General features: G+C 43.1%; 1 protein-coding gene across 1 annotated transcript; it reads right to left on the reverse strand.

Annotated features, from left to right (window-relative positions):
• Positions 1-1,855: 1,855 nt before the first annotated feature.
• CBX6 (chromobox 6) lies at positions 1,856-22,886 on the reverse strand. The gene is made up of 5 exons (XM_048500240.1): positions 22,450-22,886; positions 22,240-22,283; positions 21,945-22,010; positions 21,722-21,788; positions 1,856-12,705 (listed from the first exon to the last, which is right to left on the reverse strand). Exons 1-5 carry the CDS (start codon positions 22,516-22,518, stop codon positions 11,731-11,733), a joined length of 1,221 nt encoding a protein of 406 aa, XP_048356197.1. The 5' UTR covers positions 22,519-22,886; the 3' UTR covers positions 1,856-11,730.
• Positions 22,887-25,082: the final 2,196 nt, after the last annotated feature.

The following is a 25,082-nucleotide window of genomic DNA, read 5'->3' on the forward strand; positions in this document are numbered from 1 at the left end:
GACTTGAATGGGTTGTACGGTCCATAGCATTCCAGTCTAAAGAACCAGTGTTGTGTAGTGGTTAAGAGCAGTAAATGCTAATCTGGAGAACTGGATTTGATTCTCTACTCCTCTGCATGAGTGGTGGACACTAATCCAGTGAATCAGGCCTGTTTTCCTCACTTCTTCATAAGAAGCCTCCTGGGTGACCTTGGGCAAGTCACAGAACTCACTCAGCCCCACCTGCCACACAAGGTGTCTGTTGTGGGGAGAGAAAGGGAAGGTGCTTGTAAGCCAATTTGAGACTCCTTAAAGGAAGAGAAAAGCAGGGTACAGCCAACATACCCGACTCCTTACTCCTGTGTAAACCTATCCATTCATTCTGGTCAGCTTTGGAGGCCCTGCTTGAGGTCCCCTTGCCGTCTGAGGCTAGATGAGTGGCAATCTAAGAACAGGCCTTCTTGATTGTGGCACAAAAACTTTGAACTTTCTTCCCAAGAAGATTTGTCTGTCTTTCTCTATGACTGTCCTTTACCAGCAGATGATTTTTTTGCATTCTCCCACTACCTGCTATTGGCCCTCTCCATGGTTGTGTTATGTGTTCATTTTCAGGAGAACATAGTGGCAACATAGTAGGTGGCACAGGGGCCACAATGAAGAGCATAAAATCAGGAGAAACTGTTCACTTCTCCTTGGAACAAACTGAAATCTTGTAGGATCCAACTTGATGTCTTAGTCTCTCAGCACAATTTGTGCCCCACAAATCATCTCAGTGGCTTCCAACCCATGGCCCCCATTTCCCCTCCATTTTCTTCTCTTTAAAGCTGATGATTTTGTATGCCAGCAAGCAAGGCTGCTGTTTGCACTTTTAATTCTACATCTCCTATTTAAATAAGCATTTGGTTTTTAAAGTTTTTTCTTTGGAAATACTGAACTACCCTGTATTGACTGACATTTTCAAATACATACCCTGCAACTGACAACCAAAGATTGCTAATATCACCTGAGCAATACTCTTCTAACTTGAAACATTCATGTCTTTGCCAGAGAAGGCACTTGCATTGAATAACTTGGCTATGCAAACAGTTATTCTTTTTTAACTATCCTGGGGGCAAATTACAAGGTATGTCAATAACACATGTTAAAAATGGTGGCAAATGAGGGAAATAACATAAAAGATACTATACATACCAATAAAAATAGAGCCAACATTGTTCTTTGGATTTTTCATATGGAAATCAAGGACTAAATTTTTTCAGGATCAGATCATGTGACTTGACAATTATGCTATGCCCTTCTTCCAAGAAGTTCAAAATATTAAAATGTTTGGAGTGTAAAGCACAAGAATTGCTGCCAAGAACAGGGAACACAACGAACAGGTGTGTATGTTGCCAAATCACAATAACAACTGTGGCACAGAAATCTGCTGAAGGATACTGTGCCTGTGTCTTTCCCTTGAAGTGTATTTAGCTCTCAAAATACTCCTTAGAGCTGAACATAACAACATCAAAGGGAAAGATGGATGTTCCTGATCCAGGTTGGAAGACAACAAGACTTGCAAACACAAAGCTAAGTGAGATGTAGTTTTTTATTTCAAATTATGGAGAACGAAAACAATGCTTGCTCCTGATGTGAATAAGGCACTCTTACTCGTGAGCTATGTGCTCACTTGTGCCATGCTTGAGAGCTCCACATTGAGGCAAGAGCATGTAGGTGTTGCAGCCCTCTTGCTCTGATATGGCCTCTTTCATGAAGTGTGCCAAAAGAGTGACATCAAGTGATATATCATAGTTCACTCCAAGGCAAATGACATCCACATCTGGTCACTTGTTTTTACACATCAAAAGGATCCAAACACAAAATGCAGTCAAGAAGCTTTGGAATGTAACATTTTTATTGGGGTTCATCTTTTTAACTCCCCATTTCTGGCATTGATACAATATTCAAGAGCAGCAGAAGAAACAAAATGTACAAGAATACGAGAGTAATTAGCACAAACCCCCACAAAACCTGGAGCAAGCCACTTTTCCATTGGAAATGCCACCCGGAGGGGCGATTCAATCACCCGTCCTACTGAGCTTCCCATCCCCGCCCATTCTAGACAGTTTAGCCAGCTGAGAACTGGATTTTCAAAAGCAACCAAGCAAACGCAAAATACTATATTTAAAATTGAAGAATTACAAGACAAAAAAATAGATAATACTTCATTCGTGCACAATTATTTCATTAAATGCATTTTTCTCCAAAATAAAAAGTTACCAGATACATATTTAGCTATTTGCTTTTCTTTAAAAGTCTATTCTGTCCACCAAGAGTGGAGAACATAACTTCAGCTCATCGTTTTACAAATTCAGCACAGGGCCTCAACTTTGCAAAAACTAACACGCAGGCTTACATTTAAGAGCACTCAAATATTTGTAGTTCTGTAAGGCCAAAGCGAGTGCCACAATCAGGTTTGAAAGCCCTCATATGGTACACAAGTCACAAGTTTACCTGTTCTCTGTTACAGCAGCATCAGTTTTGGCAAAGCTGAGGTCCGGCACGGGCAAGTGCAAGGGTGAACACAAGTAAGCATCAAGCATCAAATCTATACCTTCTTGCAATTGCTTGTGTAAAGATGAGAGACTTCAAGAGAAAGGACAGAAGAATGCAGCACATTTAGTCATTTTGGTTATAAAACTGCAGGATTTGTTTTTTTTTTTAAAAAAGCACCAGAAACTTCACCCTTGAAATATATCTATAAAATTGCTTAAGGGTAGTGACAGCAGTCATCGTGAAGCAAGCGTGACGCTCTTAAGTTTCCAACTTTCTTTCATCGCTTTCCTTGTGGCATTCATTTCAGAAAACATCTACAAATCCTGTCACCTTTTTTTAACCATCTGCATTGGTTTCTCCCAATCTTTGCATTTCAGGTGTTAAAGAGAGAAAAATTCCCTGCAGAATCAAAATGGCTACGACGACAGTGGGTTAAAAAGACATTTACCTTACTATGGATCAAGGCCTATGAACACCACAGGGAAGTCAGTTCCTGGCTTTGTGTGATGCTTATAGCAGCCTTCGAAGGTTAGCCATTTTTTAATTCACCACTAAGAAGATGATTAGTGGGAAAGCCCCATTGTTACAGAACTGATGGCTGCTTCCCTATTACTACACAACCAACACTAGAAAGCTTCCCAATGCTATTGCATTGTCAGGATAGGGTTGTAATCCCAACAAAAGAATAAAGAAATGGCTACCAAACCCTTGAGAACCTCAGTAGTATCACTCTCACCTTTAGAGATTCTCTGCTATGCTACTTAATGACACAGAAAAATTCCTATAAGCTATTTTTGTGCCTGGAAATATAACTTGGAATGGTTTGCTTTTTGAGAGGCTGGAGCTAACACTGGCCATAGCGAGGGTTACTAACAGAGGGGGCAGAAAGACCTTGCTTACAATGGCAAAGCAGTTCATGCTGAAGGCCCCAGTACAAGAGTGCTAAATTAAAGCATGTGCTTATATTTTTAAGTGCTATGCAACAGAGAGGTGGGATTTTATACTTTGGAATCAGGATCCAATTAAATCCAACCAAAGAAATTATTTTAAATAACCTGGAGATATTTTCACCTACCAAACATCCTTTATTGTTTGATGCTAAAGAAAGCCCTTTCAGATGTCTTTTACTCTATCATTATCCCTGATTTCTTCACCCTACCCATTTGATACCACACAAAAGCCTCTCCCATTACAGAACTTTATATACCCTTTTCGTCTAGCTCAGCTGAATGCTAGTGAAAAAGTGAAGGAGAAAGACAACCTTCTTCACAAGTAGAGAACAGAGTGCTTGTTCAAATGACACCAGTATTCCCTTGGGGGCTAATGCTAAAGATGGACCATCTGTCAGGAAAAAGTATAAAACTGGAAAGAAATTATTGTCAGAATGCAGAGAATCTTGAGGACATATCCCTTGTCAACAGAACTGCTGGGAGCCTTATAAGGCTTCATCTTTTGCTCTAGAGAAGGGGAAATGTGTGGCCAAAGAGAAGCACATCTCTTCCCACTCACTCAGTTTGAGGAACAGAAAAAGCAATGATATAGTCCCATGACATCAAAAAAGAAAAAAGAAAAAACAGGGACTTATTTAAGCCCCAGGTGATCTTTGCATATTCAAGTTGTGGAAGCTGACCTAGGTCACAATGTGAATTGTTAAGAGCACTGCAGCCACCCAGATCCTCTGCAACGTCCAGCAACAGCCACCAATGGAGACAGAGAATGAACGTAAAGGGACCACCAGCCAATACTCTGTCAAGTTCTCTTGTGTACTGAAGCTGCTCTAAAAACAAGTTACTGTTTCTTGAAATGTATCAGATCCAATTACTGCATGTATTCTTACAGATCTCAATGGAGTAACAGTGTTAATCTGTTGCAGCAAAATACAAAAAAGGAGGCTCATTAGTTCTACAGAAAAGCAGGTTTTTTAAGTCGTAAGCTTTCAGTCTAGAGCCCACTCTGAAATGGATGCTTAGAATACACAGAAGAGAGGAAAACAGTGAACAGTGGAGATTAAAGGCCATGAAATGTATTTAATGTTATCACCAACTACAACTGTTGTGAATTACCACTGCATTTATCTTATATATCTTTGAGTTTTGTGAAGATCAATCAAACTACTACATTCCACAGCCTTTTAACCACACTGCCCATTCCTTCTGTCCCTCTACTGTGCATACATTCTGCTAAAGAGGGTCAATTTCATGCATCTGTCAAAGTGAGCTGGGGTCCATTAAAATCTTATGCTTCAATAAACCTGAAACTTCAAGATGCCACAAGATTCTTCTGTTAAGTGCATTCTGTGCTTTAGAAAAAAAGAAACTGCACCAGTTTACAGTAATCCAAAATCTGCAAAATGCTTTCACGGTGCTAATTATATTTGCTTAATCTAGGTTAGGGGTGTTCAACTCTGGTCCTCCAGATGTTCATGGATTACAATTCCCATCAGCCCCTGCCAGCACGGCCAATGGCCAGAGTTGGACACCCCTGCCAGAGCGCTAAAGTGGGGTACCCCAGCTCTAGACAATCCAATCTGCTTCTCCAAGTCCTTGGAAGAAGCAAAAGGCACTGCCCAGATGCCACCTTGCCCTTCCACAGGGTACTGTCTACCTTTTTATCTTGCACTTCCACCAAAGAGCTCAGGGCAGTATACACGGCCTGCCTTTCCTTCATTTTTACTCCCATAACAACCATGTGACCTGGACTGGAATCAGAATGACTCGCCTGCGGAAGCCCAGTTTGCTGTACAGCTGAATGGGAATTTGAACTCAGGCTCCCGAACCCTACTCTTAATGTGATATGCATATAACCAACAATTTTTATAAAAAAAGAAGTCTGAGTCAATAAGGAACACTAGGTCTCTTGGGTGTAGTAAGGAATTAAGTGGCTGGGGATTTGAGGTTAGGATACATTTAGAGGAAACCATATGGGGAAGGACCACGTTCACTCTAAGCTCTATTTTTGTGGGTCCTCAAATCTTAAACCTCAGAGAAAAGTTTATGTTGGTGAAGATACAAGGTGAAGAGGGAACAGAGAACAGACAATGAACGCAACTAGAGCTGTTCAGAAGAACGGCAGCAAGCCCTCCCCACGAGCCATATCTTACCAGCGGAAATGGGAGAGATGAAGGGAAGCTAAGTAGTTTGCGGATCATTGCAGTGAGGCATTCCTACTCCCAGCATTAGGATTGTGTTTGTGGCCTTGATTTAATACAAAACACTGTGGGCAGGTTAAGTGGAGGATTATTGATATATACACACAGTACATATATAAAAGAAAGATCCCAGCTCTTGCACAATTAGTGAACAGTCAAAAAAGCAGCACAGCAAGCAACACTGGAGCACAGAGTACCCCAGGCAAAACAGTGCAAGGCCTCGGGGGGCAAGGGGCAAGAGGGACGCGACAGCTCACACAGAGGGATTCTTGACTACACAGCAGGAAACCCATTCCAGGCTTATTCTAGTTCCCTAACGGGAACACTGCTAGGACCTCTTCCCAATTCGCTCCAAAACTCTTTAACGATTCATCACCAGAAGCACAGTGGAGGTGGTATTTGGAGCATGAGAAATTCTCTCATCCTGTGTGGGTTTTCTTTTCAAATCTGTTGCCCAAAGAGGGAGTTGTTCACTCACACGACTGCAGCCTACACAGACAGCAGACAGCAAAGAATGTTGCACTTAGCTGCTCATAAATATAAGAGGCCAAAAAAAATGGGGCCTTGTTAACTGGGAAGACTCAGCTCAGTTAGCACCCTTTTTGCAACAGAGGTAGAGTTACGCATCGTCTTCACCAGACAAAGCAGAGGGGTCCTCCAGAGATGGGTGTCACTGAATGTCAGTGTCCCACTCAGAATCATACATCAATCTTGTTCACAGGTCTCACCATCACTGCCTGCTCCATGTATAGGAGGCAGAACCTACTATGACTAACAGGACTGAGGAATGGGAGCACAGTCCAACTGGCGAGGTGTGAAAGCAAACATTCCCCAAGAGTGGGGCCCCATTCACTATACAATGAAAGGAGGACACACTCATGGGGTAGATTAACCATTCTAAAAAAGTTAATCTATTACTTTTCTTCGTTAAAAAAAGATGTCAAGCTTTCTTTTCAATTTTGCTTTCCCATGGGCAACAAGAAATGAAGAGCATGAAAGCAAAGATGCTATTCTGCATGCAAGAGAAACAGGACGGCTTTCCACAAACATTACACACTATCCTCAGTGTGGCAGAACACAACTTTGCTCCACTAAAGATAGTTTTGGCATGCACTTCACTCCTCTTGTCCCGGTGTGTCTAACAAACAGGACAATGCTCCTCTATTGCCCCAAAAGCTGATGCAGAACAGGTGCAAGAGTGTCACTCTCTAGAGATCTGTCATTGATACTCAGCTGTGAAAATGAACACCTTGGTTGATGATATCGGCTCAGTTCTCAAAGCTGAACTTCACCATTACCAAGACAGTACAGGGTGATGCCAGAGAGAATTTCCCCCCATTTCTGCTACTAGCTGTGCACACTAATACTTGAGCATGCCTTATTTGGTTTAGGAGGAAGAATGTCAACCAATCCTGTACACAGGTAGGTATATGGGAAACTGCAGATTGTGGTAAGACGCCTCATCACCCTATTTTCCACATTTCATGGTGCTCCTACCTCTAAAACCCTAATCACACACCTGACCTGCTTAACCTCCATCAGTCTTTTTACCTTCCTTTTGCATGTCCTTTCATGTACCAGAATAAAAGCAGTTGAAACTGCCCATGTTACTTCTGCGTTTGCTATTTTCAAGAATGACTCAATACTGGCGAAAGCTTTCTGGATCAAACGGATTAGAAAGATGTAGAATGAATTTGGTGCTTGTTGTATTTCACAGACACCAACCTTTGTATGCACTGAAGTGAACCTGTCAGCAAAACAGGCAACATCTGTCAGCTTCCGGGTTTCTTTCACTCCATAAATGTTTAGGATACTCATTTGGTGCTGAAAAACCCAAAATCACAACGTCCCATTCAGTTTAGTAGGCCTTACCTTTGCAAATAACCTTGAAGTCTGGAGTCTCAACTTCCTATAAAAGATAAAATATCTTGTACTACACATGTGAACAACTTTGTCAGAATGAGGCTCAACTCTGGTTCCATCATAGCATTGAAGGAACATGGGATTCCCCCACCCCCAGACTTTACCCACCCCAATATTAGTGTGGGGAAAAGGGAAGAGAAAATGTTTCCCCTAAGATATGGACTTTGCCTCCTTAGATCAGTAACTGCTGCTCTTCTTTGCTCTTTTCTTACCCATTTCAAATGATCTGAACACCACTCTACCACACACAAATACTAAAAATACTTTTCTTCTTTAAAGGACCAGCTAAAATCACTACAGTTTGTGCAATCACTGCATTTATATTTTTAAATTCTCTATCCTCCATCAGTAAAAATCTCATTACCTTTTCTTTTAAAAAACCCTCTTACTTTGTAAAACTAGTCTTTTCTCTTTTTTCTCTCTCCCTCCCCACCCCCCTTCCCTCAAACACTCCTCAAAGAATCAAAAGAACACACATGGCACAGTCACAAAGAATATTCTCCCCTGGTTTTCCTATTTTACATGCCACCTTGGAATGAAGAGTTTGAGAGTTGTACCGTATCCTGTTTTTGTGAAGAGAACATTCCCAAAAATGCTAGGCAATTGGTCAGCACCCACAACACTGAGTAGTAACAGTAATTCGTTGTCACCCTCTAGTGGTTCGATTGAGTAGGGGACTAGGCTTGCTGCTGCAGTTAACAGGAATGAGCAACTCAACTGACTCTTGGGAGACTGTATACCCAAGGAGGGTGCAGAAAAGTTTGTAAGGCTTTCATCACCCTGAAAAAACAACTGTACATTCCACAGGTTGCACATACTGAACCCCACAAGAGAGATTCTTCTATTTCAGGGGAGAACATTCAAGCCTCTGGGAAGAAGGTGAACTGCCTGGTTGGTACAATCTTGGTAGTAAAAAACTTGTAAAGGAAAAATAGGGGGGGCTGTTAATACCAAATAACTGGCCAAAGACACCACCAGAATAGCAGACTTGCCTTTGCACCAAAACAACTCTTGGGGCTAGGTAAACGTTCCACATCTCTGTGGACCCACAACCCTTACTGGTGCATTTCCATGAAGACAGGAATTCTACTCTCCTCAGCTGATGCCACATCAGCAACATGCCAAGGTTGGTTAATGAAAGAGTTTCCTACTGACTTTTCTCTTCCTTGGGAAAAAAAATCTTCTGGGTGCTTCCAGATAAACCTCTGGAAGTGTCAGACCTGACTGAATCAGCACATGACAACTACTAGCTACATGAAGGCTGTGCCCATCTTAGTTTCATAGCTACTACAGTCTTCCAGGAAGGAAAAAAAAGATCTTGGAGCCCAATCTTGGAGGCTCCTTATTATATGCTTCTGAAGGACTAGTCGATCATCTCAAAGGAAGGCAAAAGCCCAGCTCTGCAGAAACTCACAGAACCAAAGAGACCAGGGGAAAGTGGGGGAGGAGGATCTGCCAAGAGAACATGTGCTAAAATATTGGAAGAGTTTCCTATTAGAATTCCCTTTAATATTGCCCATCTATTTCTCCAAATACCAGTCAAACTTCAAAACAAAACAAAGAGCCAAACATACTGATCAATCTTTATACGACTGACTAGTATGCACACACCCAGTATAATAGTTCTTTTCTTGCGGCTTCATAAAATAATTCCTCTATTTTTTCTCCTTTAAAGTATTCTCTTTAATACAAGTCTCCCTGCTCATTCTCCCATTATACATCTCTACCCTCATCCCAGCCCAAGCCCACCCACCTTTGAAGCTACAGCCATTAAAATAAACTCCCATAAAAAAGCCTCCCAACTCTGAGGCAAAGCAACGATACAGCCTGTCTCACGGAGTCTACAAAAAACAACAAGCGGCTATTCCAATGCATGCACTTGTGGAATTACAGAAAGCCTTGGACTCACAAATTAACAGAAGTGTGTAGGTATTAACCCTGTACATCCTATAGATTTTACTGGTTCTGAAATACTTAAAATAAAAGACAAAAAGTGTTGCATGGTACGGCAAAAGAATAACGACATCTCAAATCACACATCTTAGGTACTGACTACATTCAAGCCGCCAGAGACACATTTGCAACATTACACATTTTGCTTCTGGTAGGCATCTTGTTTGAAATAATGGATACAATTTTACCGCATTGCCTCTAAATCCTGTTCTTAGCAAAGGTCTGGCTTCTTTTTAAAGCACAGAGATAATCAAACAGAACTTTGCAGAGTCCACGAGGAATGACGGGGCACCTTTTTCAGGGGTGGATGCCCTCACAATGCAAGATATTGAATTGTTACTGCACCGCATTGGGGTTTTTTTGTAAAGAAAACTTGTCTATCAATAGATCAAAAAGCATAAGCCACAACATTTTGCAGCACCAGCCTTTACATGGTATGGATAAATAATTAATTAAATGTAAAAATAAAATAAAATTAAACACCACACATTAAGCAAGCCCTTGAAAAGAAGAACGTTCAAATAAGAATACCGGACAGAGATGCCAACAGGAAAAATGAATTTAGTCTCATAGACAGCATAACGTGCAGACAAGCCCTTCAGAGTTTTTTCTCTCTCATATGCACACTCACATATAAACACACTTTCTGCCCACAGCACAGCAAAGCTCACAAACAGCAAAACAGGTAACAGTGTACACACACTCTCTCTCTCTCACACACACACCACTAATGGCACAGAAGCACATGGGATGGGAAGGGACATTTCTAACAAGACTCGAACATTATAAGATGACAGATAGACCGTGATGTACATGTTTGCAGAAATGATTTTACTTCCGCAGTAGAATCTTGGACACTAATACATGAATTTATAGTTATTAACACCCTATGAACGATAGTAGGGAGAGAACAAAAGTAGACACATGATCGCCTGCTTTCCAGACAGGGTGTTAAATTTCCATCAGAGTGAATACATGAAAAGCAGGGTGTCATGGAGAAGCGGATGGGAGAGGTTAACGTACACAGCATAGTCACACAAACGCACGCACACACACACACAGGATCCAAGAGATAGAGTAAGATTTTACAACAGGTTCTTAGCACCTTTGGTTGGCAATTGTAGAGGCATTTGAGATCCTGGGGACTGCAGATGTGAATGCACTTCTAAAACTCCTGCAGAGAGATATAGGTGGGAAAGACAAAAGTAAGCAGGGTTTGTTTGTTTTTTGCCCATCCCACAGCAAGGACAATGGTATTAAGTCAATGCAAAATAAGAGTAGATCTCATCTTACTGGGCCGGCACCACTGCACAGCATGTCCATCTCTCCTGCATAATAAAACAGCTTTTTTGAGTTAGCAAGTTTCAAGAAGGGGACCCACATGCCACAGAACAAGGAGGCAGAAGGAACAATGGAAGAAGATCTGGGCCAAGACTGATACCTCAATAAGGCTGAAGAAACTCCAGTTTGACAAATAACAGTGTGCAGGATTGACAGGGTGGGGCAAGAGGAGGGGAATGCCCAGGCTGTATCAAAGTGCCACCACAATTACCAAGTTAGCACCTCTATATACGCAAGGTGGAAGAGCCTACTGGCACACCCACACTGAGAACATGCACACCCACAGAAGTTCTGAAGCCACCCCAGACCAACCCCAACAATCAACTGTCTCACCTCCCCTTCTTGCAAACCTCCTCCTCCCACCACAGTTCATCCAATGAGATTTTACCAAAGTTATGAGAGAAAGCTGACAGGGGTCAAACTGCAGGAAGGAGGAACACAGGCAACACAGATCCCGTCAGGGTGTTCGCCTGAAGAATTTCTCTCTTGTTCAATTCAATCAGGTGGAAAATTTATTTTCCTCCTAACATACCCCACCCACCTAAGTTCCAATTTTCCAAGTTCCATTTTAATGTGACAATAATTCTTTAAGACCAAAAGGGAAACCGCCATGTCCCACCATAACCCTCAGCAGCTATGTCACTATAGAATTTCAAACATATCCATTCCAGTTCCTCCACAACCATCTGAAATTCCAGAGAGAGAGAGAGAAAGAAAGAGACAGAGAAAGAGAAAGAGAGAGGGGACAAGAAGGAGGAAAGGAGAAAATAGGCATTCATACCATGCATGACTTTGCAGCTGAGCCTCTCTGACCCATTCCCCCCAACCCACTGAAAGAGAAACGCAGTCTCTCACTTGCTGCTGCCTCCCCCTCCCCCTCCTCCAGCAGCAGCAGCCACCTTCTCGAAATCTTCAGCATTGCAGAATTCCTTGATGGTGACTGTCAGGAGGTTGCTGGTGACATCAGTGACCACCACATTAGAGCAAGGGGACATTTCAGGGCGCCAATCACCCGCCTCCTGCTCTGGATCAGAAGAGGAGGGAGATGAGGGCATGTGACCCCCACCGCCACCTCCAGAAGGAGACAGCTTGCTGGTGGCTGCTGACTCAGGTGGGATTGACAGGTCAAGGACTTCCGACTCGCGCCAGTCGGGAATGGCAGGGCTTAGTGTCTCAGGAAGCAGCTTTGGTGGGGAATCATCTGGGTCAGATGAGGAATGCGGAGCTGGCGAGGGGCAGTCAGAGGAGCTGGAACTGCGGGCATCATAAGCGGTGGAACCCATGAGCCCACAAGAGGCACCTTGGGAGCTTCCCGCCTCTGCTTTCCCCTCAAGAGATGGGGTTGGAGCCGATGGCTTGCTGTACAGAGGGAAGTTTCCAAATTTCATGTGGCGAATCTGGTTGCGGAGCATGCTCTCGCTAAACTTCTTGCTCTTGCCGATCACGCGGTTTCGTGATGGGATCTTAGACCGAGCCAAGCCTCCTCCCCCATTTACAGCTTTTCCACCCTTATCAATAACCTTCAAATTTAGAATGATGCGGCTGCGCTTGGGTTCACGAGGCTTCACCTTGCGGTTGATAATACGGACAGTCTCTGAGAAAGGGGAGACAGGAGGGCGCATGCCAGTGCCCCCACCCATCCCCCCAGCATTCTGGGGGTCTGGGCGAGGCAAAGGGCGCCGAGACATACGGTGGCATCGCCGAATGTCCTTCTTGAGCCGATGTACTGCAGCACTGGAATGGAGTTTGGGCGAGGATGTGCTGGAGCTAGGCTTGACAGAAAAATGTACATCCCCAATGTGTAGGGCGTCGGCCTGGGCCCGAGCCTGCAGTGGGTGGGAGAAAGTGAGGTCAAGAATAAGTTAAGCTGGAATAAAGGATGAGAATATACACTTCAATTAATACGTGGAGCATTACACTAGCATAGTACTGTATAGCACAGTGGTGGCGAACCTTTGGCACTCCAGATGTTATGGACTACAATTCCCATCAGCCCTGCTGGCAGGGGCTGGTGGGAATTGTAGTCCATAACATCTGGAGTGCCAAAGGTTCGCCACCACGGGTATAGCATGTTAGAATCTACTCAAGCTTCATTTATAAGCCACATGAAAACTTAAAAGAGTAGCTATTTAAAATACAGGTATTTTTCTCAGTACATTGTGCTATTCAGATGCTGAGGTGAATGCAGTTACATCACCTGGTGCATTTCTCAAAGGAAATATTGTTAGGTAGAGTAGCTTAGGGAAATCTTTCACAGGAATGAGCAAAAAGCTTACAGTATTTCATAACATCTCTCAAACATCTCTACAAACTCCAAACATCTCTACATCTCTCCAAACAAAAACCTGTTAGGAAAGTTATTGAGCTTGGTTAAGAACAACATTAATGAAGAAGAGAGACTTAACAAAGGTCACCCTGGCATCGTCACTGAGACATTTAATACTTCAGTGTACAACAGCTAGGAACTGTAGACTGTTTGTTGTGTATGCCAGATCGAAAAGCAGCATTGCATTCATCTAACAGAATATTTCTGCTCCAAGCTGTACAGTTTTGCACCCTCAGAGGTTGACTTTTGGTACAAGTGTGTGGGTGCGTGTGAAACTTGACAACTCCAATTATTTAAAAACAACTACTTGGACACGTGCTTCTCAAACCGTGGTGAGACGGGAAGGGATTGTGGCTCAGAGGCAGAACATCTGCTCGGCATGCAGATTTCATCCCCGGCATCTCCAGTTAAAAGGACCAGGTGGTAGCTGATGTGAAAGACCTCCACCTGAGACACTGGGGGGCTGCTGCCACTTGGAGTAGACAATACTGCCCTTGATGCACCACAGGTCTGATTCAAAGCAAGGCACTTCACGCTATGGCAATTTTTGCTTATTCTGAACACTAATAATGTTGCTGATGTTTTGAAGAATGACCTTCCTTCACAACTATTAGAGCATTCAATTACATGGTAGAGTACTTAGCAAATACCACAATAAAGAAAGAAGTTATACTTTTGAGCCATAACAAATGGAACAGTTATCAAGTTCTCAGGAATTTTTTCACTCTGACAAACCCCATACATGTGGAAGATTTACTTAAAGTGACTAAACAGGGCTGCAGGAATGATAATACTTATTACTCAGGTTCAGTTTTCAACAAAGAGTTAAAAACCCAAGGCTGGGCTTTATCACTTTAGGAGGGAGGCAGAACTCATGCGGTAACCATCCTTTGCAAACAATTCCTTCCACAAAGAAAAACTGATGTCAAGGAGGATGGTTCTAGATGAGTCCCCACCCCCCAACATGCTTGTTTCTGTATGTAGAAGTTTTTCCAGAGCAGATGATCATATAGGTTTTTCTGAGTCTAAAACAGTTCAGCCCAGACCCACATTTAGCAACTGAGGGTTACACTATCATTACATGCTGTTATAAACAGCTATGTGGTGTTTTAAAACAAACAAACAAACAACGGGCAACACTCTGAAAGCAAAAGAACCAAGGGAGGAGGGACATGGTTGTGAATGGAACAGGGGGGGAAACACATCTTTTGCCATGCCAGAGGATAAATGGCTTGAGGCAGCCAAAATTGATCAGATGCAACTCCCATTCAGGGAATATCAGGCAGGCCTCTCTCACCACTCTCTTGCTCAGTTGCCATTTTGCTATAATCAAGAAGGTGTGCAGCTGTGTGCATTTGATCTTCATGGTGAAGGTGGCTATAGTAGGGTGGTGAAAAGTGCCAGCAAGTCACAGATGCCCTATGGCGACTCCATAGGGTTTTCAAGGCAAGAGACATTCAGAGGCAGTTTGCCATGGCCTGCTTTGGTGCAGCAACCCTTGCGAGGTCTCCCTTCCAAGTTCTGATCAGGCCTGACCCTGCTTAGCTTCTGAGATCTGACAAGACTGGGCTATCCTGGGACATCCAGGTCAGGGCCACAATATGGAGCAGGCTAATTGCTGGAAATTTTTTACAAATTGAGGGCAAAATTATGGACTACATGACCTACACAGCTGTGAAGGCTCGAGTCCAATGGCAAATGTAGTTAAAGGTTCCCAACATTCTTCTTCTCAAAATGTTATCAGATCTGACAGCAAACATAAGCTGGTCAGGAAAATCTTGCTTAAATCCAGAGTGTTGTTGAAGTAACTAAAGATGGGCTCAAGTGTAAAAGAAAGTAGCACGAAACCTCTATACACTGAATCACATGGTCTTGACTCATATATTCACTGGAGACTAGACCACCAACTGTATGGCAGAGAACGCACAAGAGCCTATGTAGATAGCTTCAAAGCAAGATGAAGCCCCACATTAACAGTCCTACTTTTATATTCTTCCTTGTTCCCTTTTTGGGGACTCCCCACACAAGTGGACTCTCTGCACAACCATCTCTCTTGCAGACGATGTGTGGTGGAACACAGTGATTGAGTCCTGGTAAATGTATGAACCAGGGCATAGCTCAAACTGAGGACTGGTTCAGAAAACCAGCTATGGGCTCTATTTGATTGCCTCAGGTCACTGGGTAACAAAAGCCCTTCCGCACACGCAAAATAATGTGTTTTCAAACCACTTTCACAACTGTTTGCAAGTGGATTTTGCTATTCCACACAGCTTCAAAGAGCACTGAAAGCAGTTTGAAAGTGCATTATTCTGCATGTGCAGATTGAGCCATAATCTAGCTGCCATGTTTTGTACTAAGTGCAGCTTTTGAAAGTCTCAAAGCAGGGGTCTTCAAACTATGGCCCTCCAGATGTTCATAGACTACAATTCCCATGAGCCCTACTACTTGTCCATGCTGGCAGGGGCTGATGGGAATTGTAGTCCATGAACATCTGGAGGGCCATAGTTTGAAGACCCCTGTCTTAAAGGGAGGCCCAAGCAGAAAACACAAGCAGAAATTTCTAAGCTTGACTTCATTGCAGGACAAGGGTTTCCTTCCAATTCTTATTACTTTTGCACTGAGTAATGATCTAGGAACATGATCATCCACTAATCATGATGATCCTTCTAAACCTAAGCCCCAAACATATTCAGTGTGATCAGTACAACTACCATCATTTCTCAGTCCAATTAAACTCAACAAGCATTTTCCACCATCTGGTGCCCAATGTAAGAACAGCAAGAAATTGCTCTGTTCCATCCCAATTTTTCCCTTACTTTTCTCCATAAATGCAAACAGAATCAAACTCTCAATCTACAGCTTTAGTTTAAACAACTGTATTTGTTTTTTTTAATGACTACACTTAATATCGTCCTTTTACACAGTGTTTCCCTTGGTGTTCTAAAGAACAATTATATCTGCACTCTATGACACCTCAGGGGTGCAAGGGAGGCCCCCCCCATTGTTTTCACACAGGCAAGCAAGGGGAGGAGGGGGTTTCCCAATTCTGTTGTCCTGTGGCTAGTCTTTGAATCCTTCCTTGTGTAGTTCCTGAAGCCCCTCACCCACAAGGACAGCATTTCAAGGGGCATTTAAGCCACAGTAGCAGGAAGGAGTAGTCACATTTGCTGACAGAAATCCTTCAGTTGGTGATTTTCAGCCTAAGTATGCTAAAGAACAATTCTACATCCAACTTGCTCTCCCTTTGATTCAACACTTAATGTTACAGCCTCATATCACTAACATCCTACATAAGAAGCCCCACAAGTCAACAAGAGATTTTTTGTATATTTTTTGTATAATGGAGACCTGGGCATATTCATTCATCAAGCAGTTCATCTACATTTGTGTTTATACCAAAACCCCATTGGACCAGGAAACAAATATTAAACAATGTGAATGTGATCACAACTTGCTCCAACTGCAGACATCTGGGTGCTTCTCTGTTTTCTATGCTGTTTTTTTTAAGAATAGGTTTCCAAAAGCAGTTCACAAGAAATATAACCACTGCAAAGAAACGGGTTCCTTTCACTGGAGATTCAACTGCTTGTACATCTTAGTGGAGTTTTTTTTAAGTGGAAACTTTGGGTTGCTTTGCTGTATTCTCTCTGTGAATTTCACAAATTTCACCAGACCAGAAGCTCTGTCTTTATCTTTGTGGGTTCAGAGGAACTCTGTGCTGTGGTTTTATACACCATTGATTATTAATTCAGCAACTGCCACTTTAGTAAAGCCACTTATGGACCTAGATATGCAACTGCTAAAGACGAAAAAAACCCACTTTGCTGCCCATGAGCTATACAGTCAGGTCTTTTGTTAGAAGCTCCTATCTGTACCATTCTCCTTTTTCACACACCACATATACACACTAATAATGAAATGCTGCTAATAATTCAGAAAATAAACTCCTAAGTAGATAGTGACTGAGACATCAGGGATAACTAGGGATGCTTTCTGCTCAGATTCCATAGCTGGTGTTCTCTCTTTGTCTCTCCTCCAGCTTACTTATTGCCCTGAGAACTATTTTCAATTTTATCTGACAAGCAGTTCCAGCTGAAGTCAGTCCTGAAACATGCAGGGTGGCGGCTGATTGTCAGTTATCAACATGGTCAGCCCACCCTCTTTACACAAGTAGAAAATCAATTTTCCTAGAAGTTATATCTAAAAGTAACATACTATGCATACATGTATACAACATGTTTTTAAACTAATTAACTGTCTATCACTCCTGCAAAGTATCTGAGAGAAATAATATACAAGGGGAAGAATTTTTAAATGCATATTTATACCTTACTTTTTGCCTTAGTAGAAACTCAAAATGGCTTACAGTTTTGTTCTTCTCTCTTCTAATTTATCCAAACAACAACCCTGAAATTATATGTCATTAAAGGTTAAAGTGAAATGAAAATGAACAACCCTGAAACATAGATTAAGCTGACTGGCTCAGGGTCACCCAGCAATTATACATGGTACAGTAGGGATTCAAACTGAGATCTCCTAGATCCTAGCCTGACACTTTAAGTACTATATCAATGCAGTGGGTCTGCATGATTCCCCTTGAAAATTGTGCTGCCAGCTAAATCATCCATTCTCCCCATTTTGGGTTTCTACCACAGTTGGGCTGTCTTGCTTCTGAATTATTTCTCTTGCTTGGGAAGAAAGAAATGCCCCAGAGAGAGATAATGCAAGTTCTAAAAGTATAATTGCAGTTAAGGAATTATGAGATATGAAAAGCAAAGCTGATTTTAAACGAAGAGGAAAAGCTTCAATTGTCAAGGCATGCAGCCCTTCCCCCTGTTTCTTTGCAGACTACAAGCTAGATCTTGCAAGCTACAAATGGGAAATTCCCTAGTGAGTGCAGAAAACTTTGCTTGCTGCCAATCACTTGATTAACACTTCCTAGTTCACATCTACCTGTTTCTGCAATTATTATTTTCATGGTGAACCCAGAGTCAAATTCTTTGGAACCCAAAGACTCCTGTTGCATACAGAAAAGCACAGGTAAGCCAAGAGCTGACACATGAAATTAGAGTTTACTGAAGTGGCTTCTCATTTTGTGCCTAAACAACAGAAGACAAAGGAGTAAAAAGAAAAGTAAAATGATCATGCCAATGGACTTAACAGTATTTTAGTTTCCGCTCTCCCTACTTCAATGATATTTTGGACTGTGAGTTTACTAGATGATAGCTGCCTGCTAATGTGTTCTGCTGAATCTAGAAGGGTACAAAAGGCTGGCTGGGTACAGACTCTGAGCAAAGACATAGCATAGAACTGGAAAGTATTTGAAGTGTTGCCATTCTAGCCCAGAGTAGTGGTGTATGAGTCAATGGAAAGGTAAGAGCTCATAGTTTCAACAACAAGAGACTGGTGACAAAGGTTTAAAACCATGCCCAGGCTATCAGTTACAGAAATAGGATTGGCTTGCTCTACTACTATAACCATAGGCCAGACAAGCCACACACTTCTTATGGAGTCTGCTGCAAGCAAGAATCTGTGCAGGATGACAACTAATTCAAGCTGCAAATAGTTTACTTCTATAATCTCTTTGGTTAATCTTCTGCAAATTATCCACTGGATCTCTCTCTCTCTAGTATGTACCAACTACTATGACTATACTGATAATGGAAAACTACATTAATTAATGTAGGGATGGGTGACTCGTGGGCAGGATCCACCACTCAAAGCAATTTTATATCATTCTTAGAGGTGTACCAGTGTTTAACTAAGGGATGGTAAGCTCTGCCCAGTTTTATTTGTAAGAAAAAGCAAAATATTCTCAACCTGTAAGAAATATCCACATAGTTTGAGAGTCAAATCAACTCATCATCAGACCATTTACTTAAGAATCACATCTTAGACACAGATATCTTTGCAACTCCTGGATATATATATTAAGCTTTTCACTAAGAAGAGCATTTGAATAATTCAAAGTTACTAGGAACTCAAGCAGACAGTATTTTTCCAGTCCTGAAAAACAGCAATGAGCTATTTTAATTCTATGCTGAAGATCTGTCTTGGGAAGGAGAGTCTTACTTTTCAATCTGACAAAAGTCTTGATTTAAATGCCAGCTCTGCAAACCATCCAAGGGTCATATTTCTGCCCATGCTTCTGAAATTTAGATCACTAAGATGTTCTGGTGTTACAGGAACTGAAAGCAATATTAGTGGCACATGAAGCAGAAATGGAACATACTCCATCTCTCATATAGCAACTATCAGCTTGGCAAAATTAGGAAAGAATTTACATACAAACTTTGATATTTTTGCCAAGAAAAATTAGTTCAGCATTAGAAACCCAAGTGGCAATCACAGCAGCTTTTGGTTTGCCTGGTTCAGAATGTTTATTTTTGGAGGAAGTGGATAAGATCACAATTGGTATTAGGAGACTCTGGATGATTCAGTTACAGTCTGTAGCTTTTTCATGTTCCCCAGCTCTGTCACACTGGTAAACCTGTTTACACCATCCAGTAACACTCTGAATATTACTAGTTGGCAGAGTCTACCTTCAAAGCTCTGCACAGGCACTAGCTAACCAAGGTTTTGAATAAGGCCTACTGAAGGAGGATAGTAAAGTTCTGACCTATTTTTAGAGCAAGAAAACAGTTCAGCCCAAACAATTCACACAACCGTATTTTACTTTGTCACAAGAAGCAGAATTCTTCATAGGGATTCTGACAATCTGTGAATACATAAAAGCAAATCTAAATAGCAGCCACTATATCTTAAACCAGTGGTGGCGAACCTACGGCACGGGTGCCAGAGGTGGCACTCAAGAGCCCTCTCTGTGGGCATGCGTGCACAGAGTTCGTCATGTGGGGGCGTGATAGGTAACCCTGTTAAATGCTGTTAAACCCCACTGATTTTCAAGCAAAGAACTAAAGCGCAATCCTTTACCTGGGAGTAAGCTCGGTTGCTGGCAATAGGACTTGCTTCTGAGTAAACCCTCCTAGGGTCGTGATTCATCCATTGGAAGAGTTGCACGGTTGCTTCAAAGCAAAGCCACTGACTACCACCAAGCTTACTCCCGAGTAATGCATGTCTTGGAGCCAACCGTTTTTTCTAAACTAAAACCTTAGTATTCGGGTTAAATTGCTGTGTTGGCACTTTGCGATAAATAAGTGGGTTTTGGGTTGCAGTTTGGGCACTTGATCTCGAAAAGGTTCGCCATCACTGTCTTAAACTAAGCTACTTTTTCGAAAGCAGGACTCTGGCCTGTTCTGTACAGGCAACACAGAAGGGTTAAATGGACCCATGTTGCCATTTGCACAGCTGGTGCAGGGGCCATCCAGAATCGCTGGGATCCCAGTGTAAGGATGCTGCATGGTTCGCACAGGGAATGCTGTGTTTCCCTGCAAACCACACATCTGAGAATCCCCCCAACCAAGAATTCCTCTCCTGAGAATCTCACACACCCACTTACCGGCACAAAATGGCAGCCACCTAGAGAATCCACTCTAATGGGGGATGCCTGGAGTATCCACCATACTGATGGACGGAAGGGGGGAAATAGAACACTTCCTGCTCGCCACAGTTCACGCAGGCAAGCAGGAAGTGGCTGAAACCCGGGTTAAAGAAAAAAGTTGCTAATTTAGTGACTTTCATTTAACCTAGGTCCAGCCAACCGGTTCCATAACAGGTTAGAAGCTTTGGGGGGCAAGTTCTGTGGAAACTTCTCCATGTTTTTTTTTTCTGCACCTCTGAACCCGTTATGTCTGTACAGAATCACCCTCAGTGATCACAGGGATTGATATCATGCTTATATTTGTTATTTGTTTGCTATTTGTCTATGCCAGTCTGCCTTTCTGAAGTGATGCAGAAATTAAGAGTGGATTTCAAAGACACAGATCTGGAACCACAATATCATTCAGAAACATAGTGCAGTGTACACGGGGTGGAGCGTTCACAGAGACATGTGGGGTCACATGTCCCTGGGCGCATACCAGTTGGTCACGTGGAGGGCAGAGAATCACTCCCACACCATTCACTTCAGCCCTGCCCTGCCAGGCTGCTCCTTCAGCTAGTGGAGGCTCCGCCGGCTGAAGAAGCAGCCTGGCAGGGCCGGACCAAGGGGCGGCCTGTGGCAGGCTCCCGTCGGCTAAGGTGTGTGTGTAGAGGGAAACCTGGAGCAGGTGTTGCCCCGGGTGCTATTCCCCCCCCCCCCCATGCCTCTGATGGACGTTAGCTGGAATTCATTTTACTCTTAATTACAATGAAGGAAAAAGAAAGACCAAAAAAGAAGAAGAGATTAATGGTGCAATCCTATACAGAGCAAAGAACCAGGATATCTCAGGATGACGTAGCTCCCCCTATGTTGAAGTATACTTTGTCACACATACCCCTAAAACAGCACAACAAATTTATTTCTATTCATTCTCTTTTCCTTGATTTCTTTTCACTATTTGTGTTTGTTTTCTTTAGAAACTTAAACTGCCCCTGCAAAAATCTAGAGGGGGCCAAACTATTCAACTAAGAATTACCTTCAGCAGAAAAGTTTTAGGCTTGGGTCCTCTCTTCTTAGGCCCATATAGTTCACGTTCACGTTCCCTTTGGGGGAAAGGAAAAAAAACTACTTTTAGACAGAAAAGGATACCAGATTTAACTTGTCAAACGAGCACTTTAGCCTCTTAGTCCTGGCAAGTAAACTTGCAACAACTTTTAATTATTCCTCCTTTTGTTTTCCAGTGATAACCTTAAACTCACTTTTGCTCAAAAGCTGCAATCAGACGGGAATCAAGGATGTTCTCTTCAGGCTCCCAAGTGCTGTACCTGCCAAGATACAGATACACACAGTTACAAACACAGGCGAAAAAGAGACAGAAATTAATACATGCTGAGGAGTGGGGTGGGTGGGAGAGAGACAGAAAGAACCCCTACTGGCACTGTTTGTCTGTACACCCAAAGAAGGGACGCATAGCATTAGCCCAGCAAGAGGCCCAGGAGGCGGGAATGGGGCTTCATACATACATACAGAGAGTCAGGCACCAGGATAACTCACTTGATAGCCCAGCCTTTCCATTTCACCAGGTATTCAATGCGTCCCTGCAAAATACGGGAAATTGAGCGGGAGGGGTTGGGGGAGAAGAGAAGAGCCAAAAGGCAAAGGACCGGGGGAGGGGGGGGGGAAAGAAATAGGTTAGCGAGGTGGCAATAGCTGCAACCCTCCAGCCAAGCCCGGCCCGGGCCCTCGCCTGGCCGCCCCGCTCACCTTTCGGATCCGCCGCTTGATGATGGATTCGGCCGCGAAGACTCTCTCGCCCACAGCAGACAGCTCCATCTTTGCTCAGCACCCACAGCCCATAATAATCCCGCCGCCGCCGCTCCTTCTTTCCTTCCCCCCTCCTCAGGGCCGCCCGTTCGGGTGTGGGGCTGACGGACGGACGGAGCGTCTTTGGCTACTCCCGCGACAAGCGGCTCGGGGCGCTGGAACGGCTCCCGCGAACCCGCGCGCAGAGGGGGCGGAAGCGCGCTCTCGTGTGCCTGTGGAGGTGCGTACGTGGGCGCGCATGGAGGGAAAAGAGACGTCTAACCCTTCCAGAGCTCGCGCCCTTACTGTTGGGGAGGGGGGGGGGGACTGTGACGACACCGGCGCTCCCTCGCGCCTCCCTTTTTTTTGCAAATGCCGTTGCCAAGGCTCTGCCCTCCCCCCCATTCTCATCGGGGGACAGAGGCAAGGCGCAGGCGCGGACTCTTAAAGGGGCTGCGCGCATGCAAGGAGGGAGGGGAGGCTGGTTCGGACGTGCGGAGCGCGAGGACTGGAAAGTACACGGTGTCTGCAGGCGGGGCCGTAGTGCCCCCTCCTCTTTCCCCTGCAAAAGCTTCCCGCTATCCCCCCCTCCCCCCCATTCTTCCAATTATAGGCATATCTGCCTTATGCTTCTCCGCCTGCCTCATGCTCCCCCTCCTGCGCCAGGAGAGCCGGAGCAGCCCATAAACTGTAGGGTCCTGAGTAGAAGGGCAATTAAAAGAATAATGATAAATTACATTAGAAATAGGTGCTCGAGTAGCTTTCTGGAAACATGACAAAATCGGCACAATTGCCTTTTTTGGAAACGAGTTCATGTCCAGTCCAATTCCGCAAAGATTTGAATCGCATTTTTCGTTCTGCTCCTGAGTAGTATTTGATGGGCGGCCTTGTCTGTTCTCTGCACGTTTTGATCCTTGAGGTGGGCTTTTTGAGTGAGCGAGAGAATCTGACCCAAGATTTAGAACTTACTTGCTTGCTTTCAAAGGAAAGGGAAACTTTTCAAGCCATCCAGAACTTTGAAAAACGTTGCACATCAGCCAGCAAAAGAACTAGAGTCCTACTTTTGTTACAATTTGTTGTTGTTGTTTTACATCAGTCGAACCTGTCAGACTCATCGTTCACCTGATTCAAATTCAGCCTGCTGGGTGTTTATGTTGGGCAGCCTCATAAGTAAAAGAGGAAAGGCATATATGGGAAAATTCACAGTGGTGCAGAGAAACAAAATAAGGCCAGCTGCAGCACATCAGACAACAATAATGGATGACATAGCAGGGAAATGAAAGAAATGGAATGCTAAATATTGAGGTTCACAAGTTACGAATGCTTTCATAACCAGTTCTTGTGAGAAGTACCGCGGTTTGCTCTCAACTTCTGTTATCTGAAAAGCATGTTTTTGGAACTTCACAAATCATGTTTGCATAGGTGACGCTGTGGAGTTTTAAGATGAACACTATCCTGATCATGTAAATTCACCAAATGATATCTAAAGGGATGTTCAGACCTACTCCATACATAGGTGGGTACAATGCAGGTGCATCCTGACTTGGGGGTGTGGAGAATCCCTAACCATTAGTTTAGCATAATCTGTTTCTAAAGAACTCATTAGTATATGCTGATTCACAGGCGTATATGTCGCATGGTATCACTGAGAAACTCACAGCTAAATGTGTAAACTGTGTTTTGCACACACTACTGTCAGTCAGATGTAACAGAGTTTTGCTCCCGTTGAATTAGAGAACACTGGATAGTTAAATTTGACATGCTTTCACTGTATTATCTTATCCTGCTTTTCACTCTCTCTGGGACCGAAATGCCAGCTCCCCACACCCTTTGGATTTAGTACTAGATGTTACAAAAGCTAATAATGTACCTGACATGTGTTCCAGTTAACCAGATTCATGTTATTGCTAATCATAAATATTGGTCTTAAATGGTTTCTGCTAATTTCCACTACTTGTATTTTGCTTTCTAGTCATTTTAACTTATTTCATTTTTTTCAGACTTCATAGGTTCACTTAATGAATTCATAGAATAAATCAAAAAAGTAAAATGCCAAACAATAAATGAGCACTATGGCCCCTTAAATACAAATCTGGAAAATATTCCACATTTCAAACTAGGTCCAAAAATGTATGCTTTGCAAATAACATTCCAAAGCACAACCCCCCCCCCCACTGTGAATTCTATTTTATTTTTAAACTCTCTCCCCACCCAACCTGTCAAACTGAACTCACTTGATATACTGAATACTTGTGTGACACTACAGCTTATAATTACTTTTTAATGAAGCTAGGTTGCTACTATAGAATTTTAAACTGTTATGACATTTCATTGATAGGGAATAGATACAATCAGTTATTTCTCTTCTCTCTCACTCCATATCCTTGGCTGTCACCTGCTCAGTTCCACAAAGACATCTCAGGAGTATAAGTGAAACAAAGTGTAAATTATTCACACATTGAAATTCTGTCCTGAGTTGGGGAAAAAAACTGAAATGGGGATGTAGCAAGATTCATCCATCTGAATAAAGAATAGATCCGTACCCTGGTATCCTCAAGGTTACACTATTATAAAGTGTTCTACATGAGGCTGTC

The sequence above is a fragment of the Sphaerodactylus townsendi genome, linkage group LG06, assembly GCF_021028975.2.
Source record: "Sphaerodactylus townsendi isolate TG3544 linkage group LG06, MPM_Stown_v2.3, whole genome shotgun sequence".
NCBI lineage: Eukaryota > Metazoa > Chordata > Lepidosauria > Squamata > Sphaerodactylidae > Sphaerodactylus > Sphaerodactylus townsendi.

Excerpts from the sequence above, each read along its gene's own strand:
- CBX6 (XM_048500240.1), bottom strand. The coding sequence starts at position 22,518 with ATGGAGCTGTCTGCTGTGGGCGAGAGAGTCTTCGCGGCCGAATCCATC. Across the intron at positions 22,011-22,239 it reads TGGAAAGGCTGGGCTATCAA|GTACAGCACTTGGGAGCCTG; the intron begins GTGAGTTATCCT and ends GTATCTTGGCAG. Across the intron at positions 21,789-21,944 it reads ATTGCAGCTTTTGAGCAAAA|GGAACGTGAACGTGAACTAT; the intron begins GTGAGTTTAAGG and ends TTTCCCCCAAAG.